Source organism: Prionailurus bengalensis, chromosome D2 (assembly GCF_016509475.1).
Source record: "Prionailurus bengalensis isolate Pbe53 chromosome D2, Fcat_Pben_1.1_paternal_pri, whole genome shotgun sequence".
Classification (NCBI taxonomy): domain Eukaryota; kingdom Metazoa; phylum Chordata; class Mammalia; order Carnivora; family Felidae; genus Prionailurus; species Prionailurus bengalensis.
Window position 1 is genome coordinate 19384327 of NC_057351.1, and position 12150 is coordinate 19396476.

Below are 12150 nucleotides of genomic sequence, written 5' to 3' on the forward strand. Positions count from 1 at the left end.
ATTTCCAGCTCTGTGCTCCCCTATTTATAGAGTCCTAATGGTATTAGAACCGTCTCCTTTCTCACCATCAACGTTTTTGGGGAACAGATCTCTTGTTCAGTCCCTTGTCTGTGTATCCACTCTCTCTTTCTCTTCAGCTTTTAGGGGGAGTGCTTTTCCTGTACTCTCCTGATGTGCCATACTCTATCCCCCTTTCTCTGTCCTCTCTCCACAAAAAACGGCTCCCTGCTCTCCATGGCTTCTCTCTCCCTCAGTTCACCTCTCCACACCATGTCTCTGCCTAGTTCTATGGCTCAAGTTATACAGATTGTTGTGTTAATCCTCAGATCAATTTCCTAGGTATGGTGCTGATCTAGCTGCACTTCAGTGACCAGAGAAGCTGAGAACTTCCATGCTACTCTGCCATCTTGGCCGCTCCCAAAGTACCCACCTAAATCACTTACAGTCTTGAACTACATGGTTTTTTTTGTTTTTTTTTTTAATTTTTTTTTTCAACATTTATTTATTTTTGGGATAGAGAGAGACAGAGCATGAACGGGGGAGGGGCAGAGAGAGAGGGAGACACAGAATCGGAAACAGGCTCCAGGCTCCGAGCCATCAGCCCAGAGCCTGACGCAGGGCTCGAACTCCCGGACCGTGAGATCGTGACCTGAGCTGAAGTCGGACGCTTAACCGACTGCGCCACCCAGGCGCCCCATTGAACTACATGTTTTAAAGAAATTTCACGTATATTTCTATAAATTGTATTTTAATTAATTTTGGCTAATAAATGTAATAAATCCCTGTAACTATATAGCACTTGTTTTCAGTCAGTACACAACTGGGAAATTAAACAAGAATATATAGAACCGTTAACTGGTAAGGTCACTATTTCAAAAACCAGTAAGTCCCAAAGCAAGTTGCTGATACTAACTTCTCCAGTCTGGTAGTTTAAGATAATATACACCCTACATACCTATATACAGTATGTTCCAGTCACCTTACATAAACTTGTTTCACAATATGCTTACTTCATAGTTTTCTATCTGTTACTTTCTGCTATTGTTAGTTCAAAATACAGGTATCCCCTGCTTTTCAAAAGCTTGTGTTATGCCACTTCACTTTTACAAAAGAACTACAATAATACCTGTTTTTGCTAACCAGAAGAGATCCTAAGAGGATTTTCACCTCTATGGGAAAAAAGGGGAAATTGTGTGCAGTCTTTGTTTTGTAGTAAACATTATAGACACAACATGAACACCAGCAGCAAGACTGGCACTGCCAAATTCCATCCCAGAGAACTGCTCTCAGCATTCTAGCATTAAGCCACCATAACTCTGAATTGTCTGTGAGCATCTGTGCTTTATCTTGATTTATTTTATGCATCCATTAGCAAGATGTGGCCTAAAGTATCAGAAAAGCTAAAAGAGGTTATTGTTTGGGTCTGGGAACACTCAAAAAAATTTCCATACAAATTAATGGTAAGTGCGTTTTCACTTTACACCATTTTCAGATTACAAAAGGTTTTACATGAACATCTATCTACTTTCAGATAGCAGGGGAAACCTGTACCACCTATTTCAAAGTCACTCTATAGCCTTCCTCTCTTGACCCCCTTGCAATTACAGGCTCTACTCTGTTTCTGCCTTTTTTGTAACACATATTCCAATAAATCTTGTTATTAAATCAATGATGAGTCTTATCATCTATACCATCTTGGGATCAAGGAAATATAGTATAAGTACTGAAAGTCATTAAGAATTCCTAAATCAGCACAGAAAACTGGCAAGTTATTCAACCCACCAAACCTCTTCTACCACTGGTTGAACACAACAGAAAAATATTTAAATATATTTTAAATATTTGGTATATTTGATATAGAGTAAAACCCTGGATAGCAAATAACTTGTTCTGCTAGTGTTCTGCAAGATAAACATTTCTAATAAATTTTAACGTGATAAACAAGCGATGTCTTGCAATATGAGTAGTATGTGATGCCAAACGTCACATCACCACTGAGGCAATCGCTCTCGCTCTCTCTCTCACTGTGGGATCATGGGTGATCATCTCCCATGCTCGGATGCTCAGTCTCAGGCCACGGTGTTTGGCAGAAACCAGTGATTTTTCAGAATGTTGGAAGGTGCCCACATCTGGTGCTAGTGTATTTTTTGTCACTTGAAAGCACCTATGGACAGTCCTTTGCTTTCCCATATAACAGTAAGCTTAGGAATGCTTTACTTCATTCTAGGTCAGGCTGCCTGCAGATATCAACCCTTTCCTCTGCTGTTTTATTGCCAGTTACATTAAATACAGTATACGACAACAGTTTATTAATATTGTACTTAGTCAACACCTGTGCGAGCATATACAGTGGCCCCCATGCAGAAAAAGGTTGAAAAGAAAGGCAGTGAGTGAGAAGGAGAGCATTACGATGGAAGTTAAGAAGGAAATCATTGAGAAGTAGGAATGAGGTATGTGAGTGAGTGGCTGAAACTGCAAGAGTTTATAAGAAGTTTACATCTGCATCTTGTCTGCACAGGAGGAGGAGAAAAAGGTGGAATCCCTCACTTCACATAAGGTTAAGGGAGATCTGTAAAATGTGGGAAACAATGCACAATTTTGTAGAAAAGCACCACCCGAATGAGGCTGTAAGCGTGAGAGTGATGAATCTGTTTAACAACAATGCACTGTCACGTTTCTGCAAAATCTTCAAAAGGAGGCAACAGCAAGTGTCATTGGTTAGTTTCCTTTTTAAAGTTGCACGAAAAGAAAAAGATTCCATTGAGCCAATAGATGGCAGTGATTCCGTTAGTGAGAGTAAAAGTCCTACACAATAACCCTCTCTCGTCTCCCTCACACCAGCCACGAAGGTTTTCAAAGGTAAGTGCAGGTTAACTTGTTTATTTTTCTTTATATTTTGTATTTTCTTTATTATTTTGTATTATGTTGTAGTGTTATAATCATTTTTCTATGAACATTTTTGGGTTGTGGAACAAATCATCTGAGTTTCCATTATTTCTAAATTCGCTCTGATTTACAAGTGCTTTGGATTACAAGCATGTTTCTGGAATAATTTACACTCGCAAACCAAGGTTTTACTGAATTTGGTAAACTTCAGTATAGTTTAGTGATATTAAAGGAATTTTTTGTTCAAAGGCATGATTTTCCTGGAGGGAATTTTTTTTTTTTTTTTTAAGTTTACTTATTTATTTTGAGAGACACAGAGACAGCCCAACGCAGGGCTCAAACTCACAAAACCATGACATCATGACCTGAGCTGAAACCAAGAGTGGGAGGCTTAACTGACTGAGCCACGCAGGTACCCCATAGAGGGAAATTTTTAAACTTTAGAATATCAATTCTAAAATTATCCAACTCTAACCTTATTAAGTCTACAAACAGGGGCGCCTGGGTGGCGCAGTCGGTTAAGCGTCCGACTTCAGCCAGGTCACGATCTTGCGGTCCGTGACTTCGAGCCCCACGTCAGGCTCTGGGCTGATGGCTCGGAGCCTGGAGCCTGTTTCCGACTCTGTGTCTCCCTCTCTCTCTGCCCCTCCCCCGTTCATGCTCTGTCTCTCTCTGTCCCAAAAATAAAATTTAAAAAAAAAAAAAAAAAGTCTACAAACATATTGTGACTAAAAAGTTCAATGAATTTACCACCTTCCAAAGAAATAAACTATTTGAAAATTTTAACCCAAGCATTACTTTTATTAAAATTCAATGTTTATCTCCCAATTTTAATAACCTAGATTTTTATAACTTACCTATATTCACATCATTTTCATTTATCTCATACTTCAATCATATACTTTCTCAGATAAGTAAACAATATATTAAATACTATATAAAGGGAGTTCTAAGAACAAAAATAACAGGAATTCAATTGATCTACAAATCCAATACGATCCCTACCAAAATCCAAACCGGCACGTTTTTGCAGGACTGACGATTACAACGTCATCCTAAAATTCATGTGTAAATTGAAGGAGGACCCAGAATTAGTCAAAACAATCTTGAAAAAAGAAGAACAAAATCAGAGCTGTCACAACTTCTGATTTCAAAACTTAAGGCTACATTAACAGTGTGGTTCCAAAAAAATATCTGTGAATCATGTATTTGATAAGGGATTAATATCCAAACTATATAAAGCACTCATACAGAAAATCTAATTAAAAAATGGGCAGTGGGACTGAATAGACATTATTCCAAAGAAAACATCTAAGCAGCCAACAGGAACATCAAAAAGTGCTCAAGGTCACTAATCTCAGGGAAATGCAAATCAAAACCACAATGAGATACTTACTGTGTTAGAATATCTCACACCTGTTAGAATGGCTATCATTCAAAAAGATAAGAGATAACAAACAAGGATTGGCCAGAATATGGAAAAAAGGGAAATACACTTAGCATCTTAGCATCAAACTGCCAGAGGTTTGAAGTATATAGTTCAAATGGTAGGAATGTAAATTGAGTATAGTGACTATGGAAAACAGTATGGAGATTCTGCAAAAAATCAAAAAACAGAACTATCATATGGTCTAGCAATTCTACTTCTGGGTATATATTCAAGGAAATGAAAACATCGTAGAGATATTCACATTCCAATGTACACTGCAGCATTATTCACAATAGTCAAAATACGGAAGCCAAAATGTCCATCAAAGGATGAATGAATAAAGTTATGGTGTATATATATATATATATATATATATTCCATTATATATATATATATTCCATTATATATATATACATATATATATATACATATATATATATGTATATATATATAATGGAACTATTTATTCGTGAGAATAAAGAAAATCCTGCAATTTGCAATAACTAGGATGCATCTTATTGGCATCATGCTACATAAAATTAGCCAAAGAAAGACAAGTACTTCATGGCATCACTCATATGAATAATCTCAAAAAAATAAATAAAACTCAGAAACAGAGTAGAAAAGCAGTTGCCAAGGGCTGTGAGGTGGGGGAAATAGGATAACGTGGTTAAAAAGTTACAAACTATCAGCTATAAAATGAATAAAGTCTGAGGATCTAATGTAAAACATGGTGACTATAGTTGATAACACTGTATTGTACAATAGAATTGAAATCTGCTAAGAGGGTAGAACTTAAATGTTCTCTCAGACACAAATAAATGATAAACACATGAGGTGATTGATGTGTTAATTAACTAGCTGGGGGATATCCTTTCAAATGTATATCAAATCACCATGAGGTACACTTTAATTACCTTAAAATTTTAGAGGTCAATTATACCTCAATAAAGTTTAAATTAAAAAAAAAAAAAGAGTATGATACTAGCATAAAGATAGGTAATATGGATCAAGAAAACAGAACTGAGAGTCCAGAAATAAATTCTCACATTTATAGTCAACTTATTTTGAATAAGTGTCAAGACCATTCAATGAGGTAAAGAATGGTCTCTTCAACAAATGGTGCTGGGACCACTAGATATCCATATGCAAATTTGTTCCCTTCCTGAAACCACATCCCCCAAAATCAAAATGAATCACAGATCTCAATGTAAGAACTAAAACTATAAAACGTTTTGAAGACAAATAGGAGTAAATCTTCAAGACTTTAGGTTAGGCAATGATTTCTTAGCTATAACACCAAAAGTATAAGTAACAAAAGAAAAAAATAGATTTCAAAATGAAAACTTTTGTGCTTCAAAGGCACTGTCAAGAAAGTTAAAAAGGGGAGGGGAGGGAGAAAATACCTGCAAATCATGTATCAGGGATTTGTATAAAACTCATTAGTAAAAAGAAATAAAATATCTGCAAATCATATATCAGGGATTTGTATAAAACATTAGTAAAAAGAAATATGGGGGTGCCTGGGTGGCTCAGTCAGTTAAGCGTCCCAACTTTGGCTCAGGTCATGATCTCGCGGTTTGTGAGTTCGAGCCCTGCATCGGGCTCTGTGCTGACAGCTCAGAGCCTGGAATCTGCTTCAGATTCTGTGTCTCCCTCTCCCTCTGCCCCTCCCCTGCTCACGTTCTTGTTTCTCTGTCTCTCAATAACAAGTAAACGTTAAAAAAAAAAAAGAAAAGAAAAGAAATATGACCCAATGGGCAAAGGATCAGAATAGACACTTCTCCAAAGAAGATATACAAACGGTCAATAAGTGCATGAAAAGAAAAGATACTTAATATCATTAGCCATTAGGGAACTGTAAATCAAAACCACTGGAGCACCTGGGTGGCTAGGTTGGTTAAGCATCGACTTTGGCTCAGGTCATGATTGCACGGTTCGTGAGTTCGAGCCCCGTGTCAGGCTCTGTACTGTCAGCTCAGAGCCTGGAGCCTGCTTCGGATTCTGTGTCTCTCTCTCGCTCTCCTTCCCCCCCTGCCCCCCCACTCTGTCTCTGTCTCAAAAATAAATAAAAAACATTAAAAAAAATTAAAAAAAAACATAATGACATACTGCTTCACACCCATTAGGATGGCAGTGGTTTAAAAAAAAAAAGACAATTAACAAGGGTTGGGCAAGGATGTGGAGAAACTGGAATGCTAATACAACACTGGTAGGAATGTAAAATGGTGCAGTAACTGGAAAAAGACTTTGGCAGTTTCTTAAAAAGTTAAACAAACTTAACCACAGGACCTGTCAATTTCAAACTTAGAAATCTACACAAAATAAGAACATATGCACATGTAAAAACCTGTACATTCATGTTCATAATAGCATTATTGATAATAGCCAAAAAATGGAAACTCAATGCCTATCAATAAATGGATAAAGAAAATGTGGCATATATATATACAATGAAACATTACTTAGCAAAAAAAAGGAATACAATACTGATATATGGATGCACTTTGAAAACATTAAGTGGAAAGAATCCAGTCACCGTAGACCATCCAGTGTATCACACAGTTTCATTTATATGAAATGTCCAGAAGAGGCAAATCTATAGGACAGAAAGTAGATCAGAGTTACCTAACGCTAGGGGGCATTGAAAGACTGGAAGAAAATGAGGGGTGACTATTAACAGGTATGGCATTTCTTTCCGGGGTGATGAAAATATTCTAAAGTTGAACGTGGTGATGGTTGCCCAACTCTATAAATATACTAAAGTCAATGAACCATATATTTTAAGTGAGTGAATTGAGTGATGTATAAATTATATCTCAATAAAGTTTTTATTAAAAAGATACAAACACAGGGAGCCTGGGTAGCTCAGTCGGTTAAGTGTCCGACTTCAGCTCAGGTCATGACCACATGGTTCAATGAGTTAGAGCCCCATGTCAGGCTCTGTTACTGACAGCTCAGGGCCTGGAGCCTACTTCAGATTCTGTGTCTCCCTCTCTCTCTGACCCTCCTCTGCTCTCACTCTGTCTGTCTCTCTGTCTCTGTCTGTCTCTGTCTCTCAAAATAAAACATTAAAAAAAAAAGAGAGAGATGGGAATGCAAGCTGGTGCAGCCACTCTGGAAAACAGTATAGAGGTTCCTCAAAAAACTAAAAATAGAACTACCCTACGACCCAGCAATTGCACTACTAGGCATTTATCCACAGGATACAGGTATGCTGTTTTGAAGGGACACATGCACCCCCATGTTTATAGCAGCACTATCAACAATAGCCAAAGTATGGAAGGAGCTCAAATGTCCATCAATGGATGAATGGATAAAGAAGATGTGGTATATATGTATAATGGAGTATTACTCGGCAATCAAAAAGAATGAAATCTTGCCATTTGCAACTATGTGGATGGAACTGGAGGGCATTATGCTAAGTGAAATTAGTCAGAGAAAGACAAAAATTATATGACTTCACTCATATGAGGACTTTAAGAGACAAAACAGATGAACATAAGAGAAGGGAAACAAAAATAATATAAAAACAGGGAGGGGGAGAAAACAAAAGAGACTCATAAATATGGAGAACAAACTGAGGGTTACTGGAGGGGATGTGGGAGGGGGGATGGGCTAAATGGGTAAGAGGCATTAAGGAATCTACTCCTGAAATCACTGTTGCACTATATGCTAACTAATTTGGATGTAACTTTAAAAAAAAAATTAAATTAAATTAAAAAAAAAAAAAAAGAGAGACAGATACAAAAAGAAGAACCTCTATTTGTCTGGGGAAGCCACATATCCCAAGAATGCCAGATCATGCAATGCCTTATTTATCCTGTATACGTACCCTAAAGGTAATGGAAACCCACTAAAGAGTTTTTAAATAGGGAAATATGATAATTAGTCCTTTTGCAATGTTTGATGAACAGACTGGAAGAGAGCAAAATTGAACTTGAGATATCGGTTAAGAGACTAGAGTCTGAGAAGAGATAACTGGACTCAAGAGGTGTTAGGGAACTAAGATCAATAGGAATGATGGATGGTTCTAAGATGTGACAGTACTACAAGCTTTCTCCTTTGTAAAACTTTGTATGGTGATGCCTTTATTGGGATAGGGAATAACAGATGTTACTATTTATGTGGTTGTAGTTTGTAAGAGGGATGTGTGTCCGTTTTTTATGTATTCATTCTAGATGTCTTTACATTATCCCAGTATCTAGCTATACAGATTAGGAGAGCAAAGAAAAACCAGAGGCAGGAGATATATATTTGGGTGTTATCAGTGTAAGTGAAAAATGAATCGGTAAGAACAAAGACACTGCTTAGGAAGAAACAGAAAGAAAAAAGGAGGCAGTAAAATGGAACTGAACAAAATACCTCAATATTTAAAGAATAAATAAAAAGAAATGAGCTGGACAAGAAGACTACAAAGTGGTCTTAGGAAAAAGCCAGGAGACTATGTAGTGTCATGAACACTAAGAGGACAATTTCAAGAAGGACTTAGCACTGAAAGCTGCTTTTCAAAGCGAAGTAAAGTGAGTAGAGGGAGGGAGCCAAAACATAAGAGACTCTTACAAACAGAACAAACTGAGGGTTGATGGGGGTGGGAGGGAAGGGTGGGTAGGTGATGGGTATTGAGGAGGGCACCTGTTGGGATGAGCACTGGATGTTGTATGGAAACCAATTTGACAATAAATTTCATATTTAAGAAAAAAAATGCCATTTGGATCTAGTAACAATGGAGATGTCTTCAGGGATCTTAGGGACGTGCAAATCTGGAGGCAGGATGGAACAGAAGCCAGATTGGAATGAGTTTAAGAATACTAAATGGAAATAACTAGTTCAGTTGTAAAGGGGAGTAAGTCTCTCTGCTGGAGAGCAGAGCACAGTAATTATGGGTTTTGAGGTTTTGTTCCTGAAAAATGTGAGTAATTTGATCATACTTAAAACAAAAGTTAAAGAGTCAATAGAGAGAGAAAGACACATAGAAGTTGAACATATAAGAAAAACAAGTGAAAATCAACAGTATTTGGTTCCTAAAGAGGTGGAGAGGACTGAGATCCAGAGAACATAGGAAGAGTTATGCTTAGACAGAAGGATGGAAAATTCTTCAACGTGACAGGAATAAAGAGGGAATGAAAGTACTTGCAGTTTAGGTATTTATATCTGTCAGCAGAAAATTAAAGGAAATCCTGTCTTATGGCTTTTATTATTTTTTTTTTTTGAAGGCAAAGTCATCTGCTAAAAGTGAGAATGGAAAGTAGGAGAGAAAGGGATTTGACAACAGTGAAGGTTAAAAAGTTGCCCAGTTAGATTCCCATGGGATGTTTATTCCTTGTTTGTTTTAATATTATTCCATTACCCTTTTTTTCTTTACCATATACCCATATTTAATTATAGTTTTCTATTCTAATTTCTTTGGTTTTATTTACAATCAGAATACCAAATTCAACTGTGCTGTTATTACCATCACATTAACAATTCATCTATAATGCTTCCTATTAACTTTCCTGTTTAAAAGTCAAAAGGAAAACCTATATATCATCTTACATGATGATATTAACTTACCTGTTTAAAAGTCAAAAGGAAGACCTATATATCATCTTACATGATGAATTTCAAAACTACCCATTATGCTTATAAAGGTAAGCAATCATTTATCATATATACAAATTTTACCTCCACACATTTAGAAGGCATACCATTTGCTTAGAGGATTTTATTCCACATCACTTTTTAACTGTGGCATATTATTTACAAAGATAGCCTCAACAATCCTTCCCATTCTTGTGTGCACTACCATTTGTATTGCAACTTCTCTATTCCTACAATCAGAAGTGGAGTCTGTTTCTTTTCCCTATCAATACAGGCTGGCCCTGTGATATACTTTGACCTATAAAATTCCATAGACATGACAGTAAATGACTTTTTAATGTAGCTTTCAAGAGCCCTTTTAGCTCTCACTCTTGCATTCTTGGACTGTGATACATGAAGAAGCTCCAGTTAGCCTTCTGGAACATGAGAGATCACAGGGAGAAGGATCCAGCCAACAGTACCATTTCCCAGACATGAGAGTGAGGTTGTTTTAGACTGTCTAGCTCTAGCTGACCCATCAGATGAGCATAGCCATATGTGTCCCTGTGTGAGATCAGCAAATTGACCACCTGAGCCCAATTCAAACTGCCAACCCACAGAATCATGAGCAAATTTAACCGTTTTAAATCACAGCTGAAGCAATAACCTAATTTTTAATTTTCCTTTTCTATTTAAAAAAATATAGAAAAATAACTGAACATATAAACTTAGCACTTTTCTCATAGCAAAATCATAATAATATCACGTTTACTTATCATGCTATTTACTTTGCACCTAAACTTAAGCTTCCTAAAAACAAAATTACCTGAGCGAGAGTCTTGCAGTTCAGCCATTTATTCATTTATTAATTACATACTGTGTGTCGGAATCATTCCAGACACTGACCATGTATTAGTGAGCAAGAGATAAAAATCTCTACCCTCATTGGGGGAAATATGGACAACCCAAATCCAAAATATATTATCTTCTAATATATAGCTATTATAATAACATCTATAATTTTCAAGGGAAGAACATGTAAAAAGAAATGTTACAAATAATCACTCTTACCCTCATGCCAAGCACCAAGAACCCAATCTCTTCCATTAATGGGTACTTGCTGACCTGTTGCTTAATCTTCTCAGATGAGGCAAAAGGATCATAACTCTTTTGCCCTATCTTTACATCCATTATACAGGGCTTATTAAATTTATGGGTCACATCTTCCAGTTTTAGGTATAAATCTGTTATTAAAGAAAAACCTTAATTAGTAATAGGCAAACATATTACTACTCAAATAACTACCAGGGGAAAACAAAATGAGGAAATCTTAAAACTGAGAAAAAAGTTAAAACAAATCCAGAGTCAACAATTATTATTACTCCATCTGGGAAAAAAAAAAAAACTGACCAACAAATTTATAACAAGTGTAAATATCACTCAGAAACTCTTCAGGAGGTTATTAAACAATATTCATAAGCAAAGGCATGAAATAGATATAAGGACATTAAAAATAACTTATTTTAAAAGCTATTCCAGAAATGTATTCCTCTTTGAGAATACAGTTTATGTCATCTATGCCTCACTAGATCTCTCAGTATTTTAATAATTTTCAATTCTTCATTGAAAATTAGTAATAGGAGGGGCACCTGGGTGGCTCAGTCAGTTGAGCGTCTCACTTCAGCTCAGGTCATGATCTTACAGTTCATGAGTTCTAGCCCCATGTCAGGCTCTTTGCTGATAGCTCTGAGCCTGGAGCCTGCTTCAGATTCTGTGTCTCCCTCTCTCTCTGTCCCTCCCCCAACTCATGCTCTGTCTCTCAAAACTAAACATTAAAAAAATGTTTAATTAGTAATAGGAATAAATCCTTCGCACAGAGTATACAACAGAACTATAGCTTAAGAAAAGTAAGTCAATTTAAAATATGGTCACTGCCAAATACACATTTTAGTCTTAATACTCTAAAAAGGAAAATAAATATCTTGCTTTTTAGAATATAGGCATTCATCAAAAGTTCATCTGTAAACCACTTTGGCATCCTGCATACATCTTCCCATAGAAAACCATTATAAATGGAGATTCAAGTAAAAGATTATAGAAGTCCCAGTTATTACATACTATAGCTGAACTAATTATAGCTTTAGCCTTAAAGTAGGGATCTAGCTACACTAAAGGAATGGAGGAAAGAAATTCTTCCCCTTTTCATTTGAAAGAATCTTCCCAAAGTTCTGAATGAGATCATAATTTTCACTTATGAACATGAGAAACATTTC

General features: G+C 36.4%; 1 protein-coding gene across 4 annotated transcripts in view; it reads right to left on the reverse strand.

Annotated features, from left to right (window-relative positions):
- The window catches only part of IPMK (inositol polyphosphate multikinase), a 68255-nt gene that overhangs the window by 22144 nt on the left and 33961 nt on the right, over window positions 1-12150 (reverse strand). For all 4 annotated transcript variants that reach the window (XM_043596361.1, XM_043596362.1, XM_043596363.1 and 1 more), the window contains exon 4: window positions 10949-11121. In XM_043596361.1, coding sequence (XP_043452296.1) covers window positions 10949-11121 — 173 coding nt within the window. The remainder of the gene's footprint in view (window positions 1-10948; window positions 11122-12150) is intronic.